Source organism: Epinephelus lanceolatus, chromosome 9, assembly GCF_041903045.1.
Source record: "Epinephelus lanceolatus isolate andai-2023 chromosome 9, ASM4190304v1, whole genome shotgun sequence".
NCBI lineage: Eukaryota > Metazoa > Chordata > Actinopteri > Perciformes > Serranidae > Epinephelus > Epinephelus lanceolatus.
Window position 1 is genome coordinate 686,772 of NC_135742.1, and position 20,729 is coordinate 707,500.

The 20,729-nt window shown below is 40.0% G+C and overlaps 2 protein-coding genes across 3 annotated transcripts in view; one reads left to right on the forward strand and one right to left on the reverse strand.

The window, feature by feature from the left end:
• The first annotated feature begins 8,874 nt into the window (after nucleotides 1-8,874).
• LOC144464348 (uncharacterized) lies at nucleotides 8,875-11,027 on the forward strand. Of its 2 annotated transcripts, none has more exons than XM_078171081.1 (2): nucleotides 8,875-9,108; nucleotides 9,865-11,027. In XM_078171081.1, exons 1-2 carry the CDS (start codon nucleotides 8,956-8,958, stop codon nucleotides 10,714-10,716), a joined length of 1,005 nt encoding a protein of 334 aa, XP_078027207.1. In that variant the 5' UTR covers nucleotides 8,875-8,955; the 3' UTR covers nucleotides 10,717-11,027. The 2 variants fall into 2 exon arrangements, with proteins under 2 accessions (XP_078027207.1, XP_078027208.1); XM_078171082.1 differs by having other exon boundaries at nucleotides 9,051-9,112; nucleotides 9,865-11,026.
• Nucleotides 11,028-14,595: 3,568 nt separating this feature from the next.
• entr1 (endosome associated trafficking regulator 1) overlaps nucleotides 14,596-20,729 on the reverse strand; it is a 10,709-nt gene continuing 4,575 nt past the window's right edge. Inside the window, exons 6-10 of the mRNA XM_033618869.2 lie at nucleotides 18,105-18,178; nucleotides 17,903-18,014; nucleotides 17,733-17,795; nucleotides 15,582-15,721; nucleotides 14,596-15,276 (exon numbers count right to left, since the gene is read on the reverse strand). Coding sequence (XP_033474760.2) covers nucleotides 15,186-15,276; nucleotides 15,582-15,721; nucleotides 17,733-17,795; nucleotides 17,903-18,014; nucleotides 18,105-18,178 — 480 coding nt within the window. The 3' untranslated portion in view covers nucleotides 14,596-15,185. The remainder of the gene's footprint in view (nucleotides 15,277-15,581; nucleotides 15,722-17,732; nucleotides 17,796-17,902; nucleotides 18,015-18,104; nucleotides 18,179-20,729) is intronic.

The following is a 20,729-nucleotide window of genomic DNA, read 5'->3' on the forward strand; positions in this document are numbered from 1 at the left end:
TTGATGCACTCTCCAACACTTACACATACACACTCTCCCACACCCATCATTCAATACTCACACATAGTACTGATATCACTGACATTCACACCCCATATGTTATTTTTATTTAGTTATTTGCTAATTTGGTCTAATTTGGTTTGATTTGCTTCTAATAAAATATCTTTTGTTAACCGTTCATCATGGTGTGTCTCCCTTTTGTTATGGCCACTTGAGCTGGGTCGTATGAAAAGAAGGTCCTAGTATAGTATGTAGCTAAAGGTCATAGTATAGTATATAAAAAGGTCATAGTGTAGGATATCAATCAATCAATCAATCAATCAATCAATTTTATTTATAAAGCCCAATATCACAAATCACAATTTGCCTCACAGGGCTTTACAGCATACGACATCCCTCTGTCCTTATGACCCTCACAGCTGATCAGGAAAAACTCCCCAAAAAAACCCTTTAACGGGGAAAAAACGGTAGAAACCTCAGGAAGAGCAACTGAGGAGGGATCCCTCTTCCAGGACGGACAGACGTGCAATAGATGTCGTACAGAACAGATCAACATAATAAATTAACAGTAATCCATATGACACAATGAGACAGAGAGAGAGAGAGACAGAGAGACAGAGAGACAGAGACAGAGAGAGACAGAGAGAGAGAGAGAGAGAGAGACAGAGAGACAGAGACAGAGAGAGAGAGAGAGAGAGAGAGAGAGAGAGACAGTTGGACCTCCCTGACCTGACGTGCTGACGTATTGCGGTAAGCGAGTTGTGTCATTTCCGGTGTTTCTGTGACAGCGTCTCTGTGCTGCTCTGGTGAATTCTGCTAGCCTGCTTTCTCACTTCAGTTGCTTTAACGTCTCCTTCAAGTCATAACCCACACTGGTTCTGTTTAAGCACTTATAGCTCTCCTCCTTTCTACGACTTTCTCGCTAATCTCTTAGCTGTTGTTTGCACGTTACTAGCCTTGGTAGCTACATTAGCTTTACAGTTAGCGATGGCTTCTCCTTCTGCTCTTTCTTGCTCGGTGTGCCAAATGTTTAGTTATGCCTCTGCCTCCTTTAGCGACAGTGGTAATTGTAATAAGTGTAGCTTATTTGCTGCGTATAAGCTGGTTTAAATCTTATTTATCTGATCGTTTTCAGTTTGTTGACGTTCATAATGAGTCATCCTTACGTACCAAAGTTTGTTTTGGAGTTCCGCAAGGTTCTCTGCTCGGACCAATCCTATTTACTCTATATATGCTTCCTTTAGGTAACATCATTAGAAATCACTCTATAAATTTCCATTGTTATGTGGATGATACTCAGTTGTATTTATCGATGAAGCCAGAAGAAAGTAATCAATTAACTAAACTCCATAACTGCCTTAAAGACATAAAAACCTGGATGAGCACCAATTTCCTGATGTTAAATTCAGACAAAACTGAAGTTATTGTTCTTGGCCCCAAACCACTCAGAGACTCTTTATCTGATGACAGTTTCTCTAGATGGCATTGCTCTGGCCTCTAGCACTACCGTAAGAAACCTCGGAGTAATATTTGATCAAGATTTGTCTTTTAATTCTCATTTAAAACAAACCTCACGGACTGCATTTTTTCATCTGCGTAATATTGTGAAAATTAGACCTATCCTGACCCGAAAAGATGCAGAAAAATTGGTCCACGCTTTTGTTACCTCTAGGCTGGATTACTGTAACTCTCTATTATCAGGTAGCTCTAGTAAGTCCTTAAAAACTCTCCAGCTAATTCAGAATGCAGCAGCACGTGTACTAACAGGAACTAAGAAACGAGATCATATTTCTCCTGTTTTAGCTTCTCTGCACTGGCTCCCTGTAAAATCCAGAATTGAATTTAAAATCCTACTGTTAACTTATAAAGCTCTAAATGGTCAAGCTCCATCATATCTTAGAGAGCTCATAGTGCCATATTATCCCACCAGAACACTGCGCTCTGAGAACGCAGGGTTACTCGTGGTCCCTAAAGTCTCCAAAAGTAGATCAGGAGCCAGAGCCTTCAGCTATCAGGCTCCTCTCCTGTGGAATCATCTTCCTGTTACGGTCCGGGAGGCAGACACCGTCTCCACATTTAAGACTAGACTTAAGACTTTCCTCTTTGATAAAGCTTATAGTTAGGGCTGGCTCAGGCTTGCCCTGTACCAGCCCTGTACCAGCCCCTAGTTAGGCTGACTTAGGCCTAGTCTGCCGGAGGACCCCCTATAATACACCGGGCACCTTCTCTCTCTCTCTCTCTCTCTCGTATTCTATTACATCATCTTGCTAACTCGGCCATTCTGGATGTCACTAACTCGGCTTCTTCTCCGGAGCCTTTGTGCTCCACTGTCTCTCAGGTTAACTCATATCACAGCGGTGCCTGGACAGCGTGACGTGTGTGGTTGTGCTGCTGCCGTGGTCCTGCCAGATGCCTCCTGCTGCTGCTGCCATCATTAGTCATTAGTCATACTTCTACTGTTATTATACACATATGACTATTGTCACACATGTATACTGTCAGATATTAATACATACTTTCAACATATTGTACCACAGTAGCCAGAACTATAACTATAATATTATTACTTTCAATAATGTTGTTGTAAGCTACTGTCATTACCTGCATCTCTCTCTCTCTCTGTCTCTCTGTCTCTCTCTCTCTGTCTCTGTCTCTCTCTCTCTCTCTTTCTCTGTCTCTCTCTCTCTCTCTCTCTCTGTCTCTCTCTCTCTCTCTCTCTCTCTTTCTCTGTCTCTCTCTCTCTCTCTCTCTCTCTTTCTCTGTCTCTCTCTCTCTCTTCTCTCTCTCTCTCTCTCTCTCTCTCTCTCTCTCTTTCTCTGTCTCTCTCTCTCTCTCTGTCTCTCTCTCTCTCTCTCTCTCTCTCTGTCTCTCTCTCTCTCTCTCTCTGTCTCCTCTCTCTCTCTCTCTCTCTCTCTGTCTCTCTCTCTCTCTCTGTCTCTCTCTCTCTCTCTCTCTCTTCTCTGTCTCTCTCTCTCTCTCTTTCTCTCTCTCTCTCTCCTCTCTCTCTCTGTCTCTCTCTCTCTCTCTGTCCTCTCTGTCTCTCTCTCTCTCTCTCTCTCTCTCTTTCTCTGTCTCTCTCTCTCTCTCTGTCTCTCTCTCTCTCTCTCTCTCTCTCTTTCTCTGTCTCTCTCTCTCTCTCTGTCTCTCTCTCTCTCTCTCTCTGTCTCTCTCTCTGTCTCATTGTGTCATATGGATTACTGTTAATTTATTATGTTGATCTGTTCTGTACGACATCTATTGCACGTCTGCAAATTGGCAAATTGTGATTTGTGATATTGGGCTTTATAAATAAAATTGATTGATTGATATCCTACACTATGACCTTTTTATATACTATACTATGACCTTTAGCTACATACTATACTAGGACCTTCTTTTCATACGACCCAGCTCAAGTGGCCATAACAAAAGGGAGACACACCATGATGAACGGTTAACAAAAGATATTTTATTAGAAGCAAATCAAACCAAATTAGACCAAATTAGCAAATAACTAAATAAAAATAACATATGGGGTGTGAATGTCAGTGATATCAGTACTATGTGTGAGTATTGAATGATGGGTGTGGGAGAGTGTGTATGTGTAAGTGTTGGAGAGTGCATCAAAGCAAAGAAACTAAAACATCACTAAACCAGACCAGAGTGGTTGCCTGTAGGGAGAAGCAGAGAGTGAGTGAATGAGTGAGCACAGCTTTAGAGGCCGTTTACACGTTGCCGGCTATTTTCATAAACGGACATTTCACCGTCTCCGTTTTCAAAAAGATCTTCGTTTACACTTACCCGTGTATATATACACAAGAGCATGCCAAACCTGTAGGTGGCAGCGTAATGAGAAGCTCAAGCCTTCCATGTATCCATTGTCCCCATAGCAACATAGGTCACACTTTTTACACAGGCGCAAGTTCCGGCGCATACTGTGACGTCGGCTGCCTATAACTCCGTTATCAAAATCACCGTGTACGTGTAAACGGCCTCTCAATCACCTTCAGTGCACCTGGCCCAGGTGCACTGAGTTGCAATCAAGGCAGCTTGGGAGAGACAGGCTGAACAAACTCTCACAGCAGACACACCCCTGGATGACACAGGGATCATCACACTACACTATAACACTTTTTTACATACTATACTATGACCTTTTGTTATATCCTACACTATGACCCTTTTTCATATACAATACTATGACCTTTTTTTTACATACTATACTATGTCCTTTTGTTATATCCTACACTATGACCTTTTTTAACATACTATACTATGACCTTTTGTTATATTCTATACTATGACCTTTTTCATATACAATACTATGACCTTTTTTTTTACATACTATACTATGTCCTGTTGTTATATCCTACACTATGACCTTTTTTAAACATACTATACTATGTCCTTTTGTTATATTCTATACTATGACCTTTTTCATATACAATACTATGACCTTTTTTTTACATACTATACTATGTCCTTTTGTTATATCCTACACTATGACCTTTTTTAACATACTATACTATGTCCTGTTGTTATATCCTACACTATGACCTTTTTCATATACAATACTATGACCTTTTTTTTACATACTATACTATGTCCTTTTGTTATATCCTACACTATGACCTTTTTTAACATACTATACTATGACCTTTTGTTATATTCTATACTATGACCTTTTTCATATACAATACTATGACCTTTTTTTTACATACTATACTATGTCCTGTTGTTATATCCTACACTATGACCTTTTTTAAACATACTATACTATGTCCTTTTGTTATATTCTATACTATGACCTTTTTCATACACAATACTATGACCTTTTTTTTACATACTATACTATGTCCTGTTGTTATATTCTACACTATGACCTTTTTCATATACAATACTATGACCTTTTTTTACATACTATACTATGTCCTGTTGTTATATCCTACACTATGACCTTTTTCATATACAATACTATGACCTTTTTTAACATACTATACTATGTCCTTTGGTTATATCCTACACTATGACCTTTTTTAACATACTATACTATGTCCTGTTGTTATATCCTACACTATGACCTTTTTTAACATACTATACTATGTCCTGTTGTTATATCCTACACTATGACCTTTTTCATATACAATACTATGACCTTTTTTAACATACTATACTATGACCTTTTGTTATATTCTATACTATGACCTTTTTCATATACAATACTATGACCTTTTTTTTACATACTATACTATGTCCTGTTGTTATATCCTACACTATGACCTTTTTCATATACAATACTATGACCTTTTTTAACATACTATACTATGACCTTTTGTTATATTCTATACTATGACCTTTTTCATATACAATACTATGACCTTTTTTAACATACTATACTATGTCCTTTGGTTATATCCTACACTATGACCTTTTTTAACATACTATACTATGTCCTGTTGTTATATCCTACACTATGACCTTTTTCATATACAATACTATGACCTTTTTTAACATACTATACTATGTCCTTTGGTTATATCCTACACTATGACCTTTTTTAACATACTATACTATGTCCTGTTGTTATAACCTACACTATGACCTTTTTCATATACAATACTATGACCTTTTTTAACATACTATACTATGTCCTGTTGTGATAACCTACACTATGACCTTTTTCATATACAATACTATGACCTTTTTTAACATACTATACTATGTCCTTTTGTTATATCCTACACTATGACCTTTTTTAATATACTACACTATGTCCTTTTTCATATACAATACTATGACCTTTTTTAACATACTATACTATGTCCTGTTGTTATATCCTACACTATGACCTTTTTTTAACATACTATACTATGTCCTGTTGTTATATCCTACACTATGCCCTTTTTCATATACATAAGACCTTTTTTTTACATAATATATGATAGGTTTTTTACATACTATACTATGAGATTTTTTGTCACAAACTATACCATGACATTTTTTTATACATGACACTATGACTTTTTTACATACTACACAATGACATTTTTTTACATACTATGACTTTTTTGTTACATACTACAATATCACCTTTTTCACATACTACACAATGACCTGTTTTCACACACTGTGACCTTTTTTTAACATACTATACTATTACCTTTTGTTACATACAACATTATGATGTTTTTACATACTATACCATGATTTTTTTATTTTACACACTATGACCTTTTTTACATACCACACTATGACCTTTTTCTTTCATAATATACTATGACCTTTTTTTAACATACTATACTATGACCTTTTTTTTAACATACCATACTATGACCTTTTTTTAACATACCATACTATGACCTTTTTTTTTTAACATACTATGCTATGACCTTTTTTTTAACATACTATACTATGACCTTTGTTTTTTATACAAAGTTTTTCACTAAGGTTTTTTGGCAACCAGTACTATAATGTTTCTTTTTTTCCTGCTCTGTAGCACTTTGAGATTGCTGCTAGTTTTTTGACATACTATTCTATAATATGACCTTTTATAAATTTTTATCACATTTTGTGATGTTATATTGTGACCCTTTTTTACAGTTTCTCTGACATACTATATCATGACTTTAATAAATACAGTATTCGTTTAATAAATAGTCTGCTGATGTAAGGAATGTCAAGATTTTTAATAAATGATAACAAGTTGTTGCCATTAAATTATTTGTGCTGTGAGGTGTAACTTCCTGTTAGAGCTATGATGGAGTAACGCTGTCACTACACTACTGTTGACATCAATTCAAATCATGTTTAAAAAACGTTCTTATTTAATCAGGAAATGTTCTGAAGCTGATAAAACATGTTCACTATGTGTTGGAGCTGTTATAGAGGGACCTAAATATGAATCTACTGTAATATCAATTTCCCACAGTATGTTCAGTGTTATGATTGTTAGGTTCAGAGCTGCTGCTGCTGGACGCAGGATAAACTAATGTCGGACGTAACAGCAGAAAACAGAGAAAATGTCCCATAATGATACAACCTGCAGACAGGAACGTGTCCTCCATGTTGTTCATGGATGTGAGAGGCTGATGTTACCTTCACTGACACACCTTCATTCAGTTTATATCAAGTCTCATTACAGTAAAACACCTGAAGGCATCAGCATCAGGTTCATGTGACAAACACCTACAGTCTCCAGGTGTTTGATTCAGATCATTCAGAAGGTAACTTTATAAGTAACATCTTCCTGAACAGTGGGATCTGATGTTTACTGACCTCCTGTCCTTCACTGAACCCAACACCAAACAACATGAGGAGACGACTCCGAACACGACGAACTGCCCCACAGGAACAAACCAACAGTCACATCCTCTGGCAGGAATCAAAGGATGATAAAAGAGTTCTGAGAAACAAGGATATAAATGCACAGGTTAATAAATGACTTTTCTTGAGAAAGTACAGGTGGTGACTTATATCAGCAGCTGATTCTCTGGAAGAACAACAGAATTTATCAGCTCAGGTGACGTCATACAACTAAACACTGCCTGCACATACTGAGACATGTCAGCTGTCGACAGATTGAAAACCGTATAAACCTGTTTATATGTTTTTTTAAATTTGTCCAATAAGACCTTGTAGGAAAAGTCAGTAAACCTCTATATAATAAAGTCCAGAAAAGGAGCTGGTGAACTTTTTCATAATGAAATAAACAACATTAACTGACTCTGATCTACACAGCTCGAATAAGATGAAGGGAACGCTAAGATCTCACATCAGATGTTGATAAATGAAGTGTAAAATCTTTACTGATGAACATTGTATAATTAGTTGAGAACAAAATGACGTAACAACCAAAATCATCGACCCACTGAGGGCTGATGATTGGCCAGGAGGAACCCAGGGCCCTCTGCACCAGCGTAAGATCTGACAGTCGCTCTGAGGATGTCATCCTGGTACCTAACAGCAGTCAGGGTACTGTTGGCTGTGACATGGAGGTCTGTGTGACCCTCCAAGGATCTGCCTCCCCAGACCATCACTGACCCACCACCAAACCGGTCATGCTGGATGATGTCACAGGCAGCATAACGTTCACCACGCCGTCTCCAGACTCTTTCACGCCTGTCACATGTGCTCAGTGTGAACCTGCTCTCATCTGTGAAGAGAACGGGGCGCCAGTGGTGGACCTGCCAGTTCTGGTGTTCTCTGGTGAATGATGGAGCTGCACGGTGCTGGGCTGTGAGCACAGGTCCCACTAGAGGACGTGGGGCCCTCATGCCACCCTCATGGAGTCTGTTTCTGACAGTGTAGTCAGAAACAAGCACACCAGTAGCCTGCTGGAGGTCATGTTGTAGGGCTCTGGCAGTGCTCCTCCTGTTCCTCCTCACACAAAGGAGCACATAGCGGTCCTGCTGCTGGGTTGATGCCCTTCTACGGCCTTGTCCAGCTCTCCTGGTGTAACAGCCGGTCTCCTGGTATCTGGTATCAACCTGATTGGGCTGCAGGTACGGCCTCATGCTACCAGTAGTGCCAAGGACACTAGCAGAAGACCAAACTAGAGAAGAATCAGTGAGGAAGGATCAGGAGAGAGCAACTGTCTGTGGACACCACATGTAAAACCATTTCCTGTTTGTCTCTTTGATTTGACCCAAAGCAGCTGAAACTGATTCACAATCACTGGATTGATCTCCCTGAAGTTTGACTGACTTCCTGTCAGACTGTGACCATTAAGAGCTCCCTTAGTTTTTCCAGCAGTGTAAATGAACACAACACTAAGTTATATTGAAGTTATATGAAACATGTCCAGTTTGTTTTGGACCCACCGAGAGTCTGAGTGAAGGACTGAGGTCATCATAAATTGCCTCAAAAGAACAAACAGTCTTTTTTCTGGCAGGAATTCAAAGGTTACGCCTCTAAAAATGAGGTCTGAGTAACACGGATAAACAGAACAAGTCAATATTTGGACGAGGTTTTCTGTTAATGTCTGACCTTCTGAGGAAACCACTCGTCACAGGTGATTTCACAGTAAATCTGAGCGTCTCTCAGCTCTATAAAAGGCATCTGACTCTGTACGAACAGAACTCAGCAGCTCTGGAGGCTTCATACGACAGAACACTCACCACCTGCACACACGTAAGTATGTCTGATATTTACTTCATGTTTTCATTTACAGATAATTTGGGAAAAGTCTGCTGATACCAAAATGAAATTACACATCCAGAGAAGGAACCAATGAAGGATTTAAACACTGATTCATCTGTCGATGGTTTTAATTTATTAACTGTTTAGTTCATCATATTTCTTTACGTCAGTCAGACTACAAATCTAAGTCTTCTTTTGTCAATCAATCAATTTTATTTATAAAGCCCAATATCACAAATCACAATTTGCCTCACAGGGCTTTACAGCATACGACATCCCTCTGTCCTTATGACCCTCACAGCTGATCAGGAAAAACTCCCCAAAAAAACCCTTCAATGGGGAAAAAAACGGTAGAAACCTCAGGAAGAGCAACTGAGGAGGGATCCCTCTTCCAGGACGGACAGACGTGCAATAGATGTCGTACAGAACAGATCAGCATAATAAATTAACAGTAATCCGTATGACACAATGAGACAGAGAGACAGAGAGAGAGAGACAGAGAGAGAGAAAGAGAGAGAGATGCAGGTAATGACAGTAGCTTACAACAACATTATTGAAAGTAATAATATTATAGTTATAGTTCTGGCTACTGTGGTACAATATGTTGAAGAAGAAGCCGAGTTAGTGACATGCAGTACGGCCGAGTTAGTTGTTAAATGTTCACTGACTCTGAACAAACACAACATATCATGTAAGCTGCTTTTATTTTGAAGTGACGCTGATGACTTTTCACTTCCTTTGATGCAGGAAAACAAAATGTCATCGTACATCTCAGGATTGGAAGTTTCCCTCAGTGACTCCCAGGAGCAGCAGCTCTTAAAACAAGGCTTCACCAAAATCAAAGTTGACGTGAGTCAGGGGGTCGGGCCGAACCGAAGCTACATTTGGTTCAAGATGGGCAGCGAAGCCATCACCAGGATCCAGCTCACATACATGCAGGACATGCAGCCCGGCCTGATCTCCGAGGGATACAACAAGATCGACAAAAACCTGAACCCTGGAGGTGGAGACTACATCAACCTGTGGTTCTATAGAGGTCACCTTAAGTCTGACATTCCCATTGTGGAGCTCAGCGTCACCAACAACCCGAAGGAGGAAGCCCAGATGTTTGGGCAGGGCTTTGAGAGACTGGCCTGTGATCTGACCCTGAAGACTGGAAGGAACAGGGTCTACCTATGGATGAAGAGAGAAATACCAACTTATATCTGTGACGTCACCGTCACCGATAACTTCGGTGCAGATGCAGACTACTTCCAGAAGGGTTACATCCGTATGGACAGAGGAGTGGGAGGAGCTTACATCTTCATGTGGTACCTTCAGACCACGGACGCCCAACAGGCCCTCAAAGATCTGCAGATCTCCACCAACGAAGAAGAGTACCAGCGCTTTAAAAGCCAACACTACGACCTAGTGAGCGTGAAGCTGAGCGATGACAGTGCAGCCAACTCCACCTACCTGTGGTACAAGAGAGACGACCGCATCAGGGACCTGGCCATGATCCTCGATTCTGCAGCTGTGGTCCCGTACGAGGAGGCAGGGGTCAAGGTCATTGACAAGAACCTCGGCAAAGGTGTCGCATTCCTGTGTTTTTATTGCTGAGAGTTGTCGTGGTAACAGAGCTGGGCACGGCCACCTACCCTCGGGGAGAGACAGCTGGAGTTCAAATTATCATTTGTTGTTAGATTCTCTGTCTCTTTATGATGTGATGAAATCTGTCAAAGTATCAGAACGATTCATGAATGTTGATCATCACGTCTATGTTTGATTTAATGAATGAAATCAGTGTGATGTCACAGAGCTGATGATGTAACTGATAACCTGAAACTATCAGAGGCCTATTGATCGATTACTGTTCATCACTTCAACACAATCAATTTCAGATGATTATTCTTTTCTCAATAAAATCTCATTTGCATCTGAACTGAGTCTGATTTTGCTTTAAAGTTTCACATCCAAACAGGAAATGGTTACTGAGCTTTTCAAGTGCTGAAAATATAATAATAATAATAATAATAATTATTATTATTATTATAATAGTAATAATATGATGTCTTGCTAGGAACACTGAGCACTGAGCTCACAGCCATGGAGGGGTTCCTAATATTCTGATCACCTCATGGATGGAAACAGGTTTGACATGATTTAGCCCAAGTACGACATGTTCCTGCAGCAACATAATAATAATAATAACAATAATAATAATAATGATAATAATAAATAAATAAAATAATAATATATCAGATTTATGTAGTGGTTTTCAGGACACTCTAAGATGCTTTACAGTGCTGAAAGATAACAATGATAATAAAATAAAAATGAAAAAGGTCAACGACTGGCTCAATGAGTCTCAACTGTGGCTTAATGTTAAGAAAACAGTTTGTATGTATTTTACAAAAGCAAGCTCGACATCGGATATCAATCCTGAACTGTTTGTCGCTGGAGAACTGATCAAAGTAGTCACTGACTTTAAAGGAGCTATATGTAAGAAATCAATCAATCAGTCAATCAATTTTATTTATAAAGCCCAATATCACAAATCACAATTTGCCTCACAGGGCTTTACAGCATACGACATCCCTCTGTCCTTATGACCCTCACAGCTGATCAGGAAAAACTCCCCAAAAAACCCTTTAACGGGGAAAAAAAATGGTAGAAACCTCAGGAAGAGCAACTGAGGAGGGATCCCTCTTCCAGGACGGACAGACGTGCAATAGATGTCGTACAGAACAGATCAGCATAATAAATTAACAGTAATCCGTATGACACAATGAGACAGAGACAGAGAGAGAGAGAGAGAGAGAGAGACAGAGAGAGAGCTTGTAAATTTTTAATGTCTTTGGCAATATTGTTAATCTACAGTCATGCCAATAAAGCTTATTGAAATTGAAAAAATTGAAAATTGAGAGAGAGACAGAGAGAGAGAGAGATGCAGGTAATAACAGTAGCTTACAACAACATTATTGAAAGTAATAATATTATAGTTATAGTTCTGGCTACTGTGGTACAATATGTTGAAAGTATGTATTAATATCTGGCAGTATACATGTGTGACAATAGTCATATGTGTATAATAACAGTAGAAGTATGACTAATGACTAATGATGGCAGCAGCAGCAGGAGGCATCTGGCAGGACCACGGCAGCAGCACAACCACACACGTCACGCTGTCCAGGCACCGCTGTGATATGAGTTAATCTGAGAGACAGTGGAGCACAAAGGCTCCGGAGAAGAAGCCGAGTTAGTGACATCCAGAATGGCCGAGTTAGCAAGATGCAGTAATAGAATACGAGAGAGAGAGAGAGAAGGAGAGAAGGTGCCCGGTGTATTATAGGGGGGTCCTCCGGCAGACTAGGCCTAAGTCAGCCTAACTAGGGGCTGGTACAGGGCAAGCCTGAGCCAGCCCTAACTATAAGCTTTATCAAAGAGGAAAGTCTTAAGTCTAGTCTTAAATGTGGAGACGGTGTCTGCCTCCCGGACCGTAACAGGAAGATGATTCCACAGGAGAGGAGCCTGATAGCTGAAGGCTCTGGCTCCTGATCTACTTTTGGAGACTTTAGGGACCACGAGTAACCCTGCGTTCTCAGAGCGCAGTGTTCTGGTGGGATAATATGGCACTATGAGCTCTCTAAGATATGATGGAGCTTGACCATTTAGAGCTTTATAAGTTAACAGTAGGATTTTAAATTCAATTCTGGATTTTACAGGGAGCCAGTGCAGAGAAGCTAAAACAGGAGAAATATGATCTCGTTTCTTAGTTCCTGTTAGTACACGTGCTGCTGCATTCTGAATTAGCTGGAGAGTTTTTAAGGACTTACTAGAGCTACCTGATAATAGAGAGTTACAGTAATCCAGCCTTGAAGTAACAAAAGCGTGGACCAATTTTTCTGCATCTTTTCGGGTCAGGATAGGCCTAATTTTCACAATATTACGCAGATGAAAAAATGCAGTCCGTGAGGTTTGTTTTAAATGAGAATTAAGATATGAGATATAACAAAGGCCATAGTATAGAATGTAAAAAAATGTCAGTGTATATGTGTACTATTACGTTTTTTCATGATTTTGGACGACATGCTTTATTATGAAGTTTTTTCGTGATTTTGGACAAAATGCTTTATGATTAAGATTTTTCATGATTTTGGACGACATGCTATACTATGACGTTTTTCCATGATTTTGGAGAAAATGCTTTATGATTAAGATTTTTCATGATTTCGGACGACATGCTATACTATGATGTTTTTTCATGATTTTGGACGACATACTATACTATGACGTTTTTCCATGATTTTGGAGAAAATGCTTTATGATTAAGATTTTTCATGATTTCGGACGACATGCTATACTATGATGTTTTTTCATGATTTTGGACGACATACTATACTATGACGTTTTTCCATGATTTTGGAGAAAATGCTATACTATGACGTGTTTTCATGATTTTGGACATGCTTTATGATAAAGTTTTTTCATGATTTTGGACGACATGCTATACTATGACGTTTTTTCATGATTTTGGACAACATGCTATACTATGACGTGTTTTCATGATTTTGGACAAAATGCTTTATGATTAAGTTTTTTCATGATTTTGGACGACATGCTATACTATGACGTTTTTTCATGATTTTGGACGACATGCTATACTATGACGTTTTTTCATGATTTTGGACAAAATGCTTCATGATTAAGTTTTTTCATGATTTTGGACAAAAAAACTTTATTATGACGTTTCATGATTTTGGACAACATGCTGTACTATGACTTTCTTTTCTTGTTTTTTGGACAGCATGCTATACTATGACGTCTTTAGTGATTTTGGATGACATGCTATACTAACTTTTTTGTCATTTTTGATGTCATAGTGTAGGATATAACACAAGGTCATAGTAATGTATGTAAAAATGTTACAGTGTAGTGTGCAAGACAAGGGTCATAGTATAGTATGTAACAAAAAGTCAGTATATTATGGGGAAAAAAGGTTGTAGTATAGTATGGGAAAAAGCTCATAGTGTAATATGTAAACAAGGTCATAGTACAGAATGTAAAAAAAGCTCATTGTGTAATATGTAAACAAGGTCATAGTACAGAATGTAAAAAAAAGCTCATTGTGTAATATGTAAACAAGGTCATAGTACAGAATGTAAAAAAAGCTCATTGTGTAATATGTAAACAAGGTCATAGTACAGAATGTAAAAAAAGCTCATTGTGTAATATGTAAACAAGGTCATAGTACAGAATGTAAAAAAAGCTCATAGTGTGTAAAAAAAACAAGTCAGTGTTGTATGTAAAAACGGTCGTAGTACAGTATATGAAAAAATGTCATAGTATAGTATGTTAAAAAGGTCATAGTATAGTATGTAAATAACGGTCATAGCAGTCTATACAAAGAACAAACTGAATCTTTTTTTTACAGCAAATCAACAGATGTATATCATTTTATTTATTCAAAAGAAACAAAAACAGAACAATCTCTTCCTCTTTGTGAACTTTAATTGGCACAAATAAAATTGAAGTTCAATAAACATCAGAACACGTGTGTCACTTTCTGTTATTATAAAACATGTTAGTATGTCAACTGTGTCACATTTTCAGATGTTTCATTTCATGTTTTAGCATTAGCTTAAAACTAACTCAGGTACATACATTCATGTTTTATATTGTCCACAGTCCCAAAATAAAATCAACTGAATGTCTCAGTCATTTCTCTGAATGTAAATACACAGATATTATATAATGAATGAGTTTATTTAATGAGCAGACTTCATAAATGATCAATAACAAGAATTGAAGCTGTTTGAAACTTCATATTCAATGACACTGTAAATTCAAACAATCCAACCAATCAGCAGCCAGAAGTCCTGCAGCTGCTGTGATGTCATCAAAAGTTCATATATTCACTTTCAAAATAAAGTGTCTGTGAGGAAACATGACGGACCGACTGAGACCCGCTGACCTCTGACCTCACAGTTTGTACGTTCAGGAATGTTTCCATGGAAACCACGTCCTCCTGTCCATCAGAGACGAGTGTCTGTAGGAGGTCCAAAAGAGGTCTGAGGGTCTGGAGGAGTTCAGGACTCTGAGTCGAGGGTGGAGATCTTGTCAATGGACTGCAGCAGCTGAGAGACCAGAACGAGAGTCTCTGCTTCCCCCATCAGCTGACTGAAGACAGACAGACAGAAAGACAGACAGACAGGTTACAGCTGTCTTCACTCTTCTTCATGAATATTATCAATCAATCAATTGTATTTATAAAGCCCAATATCACAAATCACAATTTGCCTCACAGGGCTTTACAGCATACGACATCACTCTGTCCTTATGACCCTCGACGATCAAACATCAACTAGAATCTGCAGCTCACAGCTGATTGGCTAAGACCTCTGACACACCCACCAAACAACAGGAAACGTATCACAGGACCTGTTTTCATAGTAAACGTGCCCCTACTGTTGACAGGTACTGACCGGATGGAGGAGTGGGCGTGGCTTGCTGTCTTGTTCAGATACTCAGATGCCACCTGAGCGTTGTGCCTCATCGTCATGACAACCTCAGACTCTGCTGCCTTCAGACTGACATTCTCAGACCGCAAGGAGTCAACCTCCGCCTGAAACACACACAACAAATATTAATATTAATGTGTGACATTTCACGACATGCTTTATTACCACGTTTTTGTTGGATTTTGGACGACATGGTATACTATGACGTTTTTGTTGGATTTTAGACGACATGCTATACTATGACGTTTTTGTTGGATTTTGGACGACATGTTATACTATGATGTTTTTTCGTGATTCTGGATGACACGCTATACTATGACGTTTTTGCGTGATTTCGGACGACATGCTATACTATGACGTTTTTTCGTGATTTTGGACGACATGCTATACTATGACATTTTTTCGTGATTTCGGACGACATGCTATACTATGATGTTTTTTCATGATTTTGGACGACATACTATACTATGACGTTTTTTCATGATTTCGGATGACATGCTATACTATGATGTTTTTTCGTGATTCTGGATGACATGCTATACTGTGACGTTTTTGCGTGACTTCGGACGACATGCTATACTATGACGTTTTTGCATGATTTCGGATGACATGCTATACTATGACGTTTTTGCGTGATTTCGGACGACATGCTATACTATGACGTTTTTTCATGATTTTGGACGACATGCTATACTATGACGTTTTTGCGTGATTTTGGACGACATGCTATACTATGACGTTTTTTCGTGATTTTGGACGACATGCTATACTATGACATTTTTTCGTGATTTCGGACGACATGCTATACTATGATGTTTTTTCATGATTTTGGACGACATACTATACTATGACGTTTTTTCATGATTTTGGACGACATACTATACTATGACGTTTTTTCATGGTTTTGGACGACATGCTACTTTTTACAAGAATTTTCACAAGAATTTTTAATTTCATTTTAGTCTAAGTCACTCACCAAAGACTGGATTTAGTTAAAGTCACATTTTAGTCTTTTAATTTTGTTTTAGTTAAAATTTAGTCAGTGGAAATCAGTTTTAGTTTTAGTCTCATTTTAGTCTTTTGATGTAATTTGACAGTTTTGTTATACTGTAATAGATTTTGCAAAAGGATGTTTGTCATGGTAGCAAAAACTCCATTGTAAGCATACCTTTAACTGTGTGTTTAGTCATTTAAACTAAGAATGTACCATATTACTCTTGTATAATAAAAATGAATGTCTAAGGCTTGTTAGAAATAGTGCAATACATAATCATGTCCTTCACAGGTTCTTGTTTATTTTCTGTATATTTGTACTCACAACCTGCAAGAATACAACTCCAATCCTCTTAAGACATCAAAAGAAGATCATAACAGCTTAACTGTTATGCCTATTTTAATTTAGTATTTTCTTACAAGGGTTTTTAAATTCGTTGTGTTTTTTCCACTAAACTTGAATCCACAAGGCTCTCCATCCTCGTTGGGAACGATACACTCAGTCTTTTGTTCGGCTGGAAGGTAATAGAAGTGTGTCCATAAATCTTCTCTTCTTTTTCTTCCCACTTGACAAGTCGCAGTCGCCGGCTTCCCGCTGTGGAGCCAAGGCGTCTGTGTGGCAAAACTGGACATGCACCGCCACCGTGCGGAGGGCGGGGGGAGGTCATTCAATCAGAAAGATAGACTGAGAGTTTGAATTTGAGTTAAGATAATTAATTGGTTAAAAAGGAAAACAATCAAGGCATTGAGGATGGTTGTAATCCAGATTGTCCGGCTGGCCAGCGTCAGCTTTTTCATCACGTTTTTACTCGTCAGTTCATAATGAACAGAGATTTCATTTTAGTTTTTGTTGTCAGTACTTATTAAATTTACGTTCTCGTCACGGAATAAAGGGTCATCAACGACAAGTTTTTGTTTAAGTTTTAGTTGACAAAATTAACACTGCATGCCATGACGTTTTTTCATGATTTTGGACGACATGCCATACTATGACGTTTTTTCATGATTTTGGACGACATGCTATACTATGACGTTTTTTTCATAGTATGCTGTGATATTTATATCTGCTCTCTATGGAGTTCAGTCAGATTAAATTAAGTTCATACAAAATGCCTGTCTCACCTGCAGTTGCTGCAACTCCAACTTCAGTTTGTTCACACAGGTCTCTGCTTTCACTGCTCGCTTCTGTAAGACAGAGGATGGTGAGACAGAAAGACAGAGTCAAAGATACAACAGTAAATCAGTTAAACAGCATGTAACAGTTGCTCAGGTGTCAGGTGAGTGCTGCTTACCGTCATCAGGTGCAGGTTCTGCTCCACAGAGTGAACCATGCTCTCCAGATCCTGAGCCTCCTTCTCCTCCTGACGTGTCCTCTGGAGCAGCTCATCCGACAGCTCTGCCACCCTGATAGGGAGGACAGAGGCATGATGGGTAAACACTCTGGCACTGACAGCGTCTCTGATTGGTGCTTTGGTTTGATTGGCTGGTGCTCACCTTCGTTCGTTAAGCTCTGATCTCCTCTGCAGCTCCCTGATGGATCTCCTCAGAGTCATGTTCTCCTCCTTCAGCTGGAACCAAACACCGTTAGTTTAGTTTGGAGGGTAAAAACACGAAGTGGCTTATTCCTGACTTTGTGTTTTTTCCCAGGTTCCCTGAACTACACACTGATGCATTTACAGACATGTTAACGATGTGATTCATCTTTGTTGTTCTTATAAATAAAGAAATAAACGTCAGAGTGTTTAATAATCAACAGGTCTCCATCATCTTCACTTTTTCTAACGTAGTGTCGTTCTGGAAAATCTTCATGTGACACAACAAAACCAAAACAAGCAAAGAAAATAGAATACAGACAGACAGGTAGGTCCATCCGTCAGTCGGTCGGTCAGTGGGCACGTAGGTACGTAAGCCGATAGGTCAAAAAGTACATAGGTGTTTTTTGGTTCGGTAGACAGGTAGATCAGTACATTGTTCAGAAGGTAGGTAGGTAGGTAGGTAGATAGGTAGGTGGGTTGGTAGGTAGATAGGTGGGTAGGTAGGTGGGTAGGTAGGTAGGTAGATAGGTAGGTGGGTTGGTAGGTAGATAGGTGGGTAGGTAGGTGGGTAGGTAGGTAGGTAGATAGGTAGGTGGGTTGGTAGGTAGATAGGTGGGTAGGTAGGTGGGTAGGTAGGTAGGTAGATAGGTAGGTGGGTTGGTAGGTGGGTAGGTGGGTAGGTAGGTAGGTAGATAGGTGGGTAGATAGGTAGGTAGGTAGGTAGGTAGGTAGGTAGGTAGATAGGTGGGTAGGTAGATAGGTAGGTGGGTTGGTAGGTGGGTAGGTGGGTGGGTAGGTAGGTAGATAGGTAAGTGAGTAGGTAGATAGGTGGGTAGATAGGTAGGTGGGTAGGTAGGTACGTAAGCCGATAGGTCAAAAAGTACATAGGTGTTTTTTGGTTCGGTAGACAGGTAGATCAGTACATTGTTCAGAAGGTAGGTAGGTAGGTAGGTAGGTGGGTTAGTAGGTAGATAGGTGGGTAGGTAGGTAGGTGGGTAGGTAGGTAGGTAGGTGGGTAGGTAGGTAGATAGGTGGGTAGGTAGGTAGGTAGGTAGGTGGGTAGATAGGTAGGTAGGTAGGTAGGTAGGTAGGTAGATAGGTAGGTGGGTAGATAGGTAGGTGGGTTGGTAGGTGGGTAGGTGGGTAGATAGGTAGGTGGGTAGGTAGGTAGGTAGATAGGTAGGTGGGTTGGTAGGTGGGTAGGTGGGTGGGTAGGTAGGTAGATAGGTAGGTTGGTAGGTAGGTAGGTGGGTAGGTAAGTACGTAAGCCGATAGGTCAAAAAGTACATAGGTGTTTTTTGGTTCGGTAGACAGGTAGATCAGTACATTGTTCAGAAGGTAGGTAGGTAGGTAGGTAGGTGGGTTGGTAGGTAGATAGGTGGGTAGGTAGGTAGGTGGGTAGGTAGGTAGATAGGTAGGTGGGTAGGTAGGTAGGTAGGTGGGTAGGTAGGTAGATAGGTGGGTAGGTAGGTAGGTAGGTAGGTGGGTAGATAGGTAGGTAGGTAGGTAGGTAGATAGGTAGGTGGGTAGATAGGTAGGTGGGTAGGTGGGTAGATAGGCAGGTGGGTAGGTAGGTAGGTAGATAGGTAGGTGGGTTGGTAGGTGGGTAGGTGGGTGGGTAGGTAGGTAGATAGGTAGGTGGATTGGTAGGTAGGTAGGTGGGTAGGTGGATTGGTAGGTGGGTAGGTAGGTAGGTGGATTGGTAGGTGGGTAGGTGGGTAGATAGGTAGGTGGGTAGGTAGATAGGTAGGTGGGTTGGTAGGTGGGTAGGTGGGTAGGTGGATTGGTAGGTGGGTAGGTAGGTAGGTGGATTGGTAGGTGGGTAGGTGGGTAGATAGGTAGGTGGGTAGGTAGATAGGTAGGTGGGTTGGTAGGTGGGTAGGTAGGTAGGTAGATAGGTGGGTAGATAGGTAGGTGGGTTGGTAGATGGGTAGGTGGGTAGGTAGGTAGGTAGGTAGGTAGATAGGTAGGTGGGTAGGTAGGTAGGTAGGTGGGTAGGTAGGTAGGTAGATAGGTAGGTGGGTTGGTAGGTAGGTGGGTAGGTAGGTAGATAGGTAGGTGGGTAGGTAGGTAGATAGGTAGGTAGGTAGGTAGATAGGTAGGTGAGTAGGTAGGTAGGTAGGTGGGTTGGTAGGTAGGTAGGTAGGTGGGTAGGTAGGTAGATAGGTAGGTGGGTTGGTAGGTGGGTAGGTAGGTAGATAGGTAGGTGGGTTGGTAGGTAGGTAGGTAGGTGGGTTGGTAGGTAGGTAGGTAGGTAGGTGAGTAGGTAGGTAGATAGGTAGGTGAGTAGGTAGGTAGGTGGGTTGGTAGGTAGGTAGGTAGGTGGGTAGGTAGGTAGATAGGTAGGTGGGTTGGTAGGTGGGTAGGTGGGTAGATAGGTAGGTGGGTAGGTAGGTAGATGGGTTGGTAGGTGGGTAGATAGGTAGGTAGGTAGATAGGTAGGTGGGTAGGTAGGTAGGTAGGTGGGTAGGTCGGCAGTTTGGTAGATAGCTAGATAACTTGGTTAGTCGGTAAGTTAGTAGGCTGATCGTTAGGTAGGTAGTTTGGTAGGTAGGTTGATGGGTAGGTAAGTAGTTCAGTAGGT

Coding starts and splice junctions, on each gene's coding strand:
- LOC144464348 (XM_078171081.1), top strand. CDS start 8,956: ATGTCTGACCTTCTGAGGAAACCACTCGTCACAGGTGATTTCACAGTA. Junction 9,109..9,864: donor CACTCACCACCTGCACACAC/GTAAGTATGTCT, acceptor CCTTTGATGCAG/GAAAACAAAATGTCATCGTA.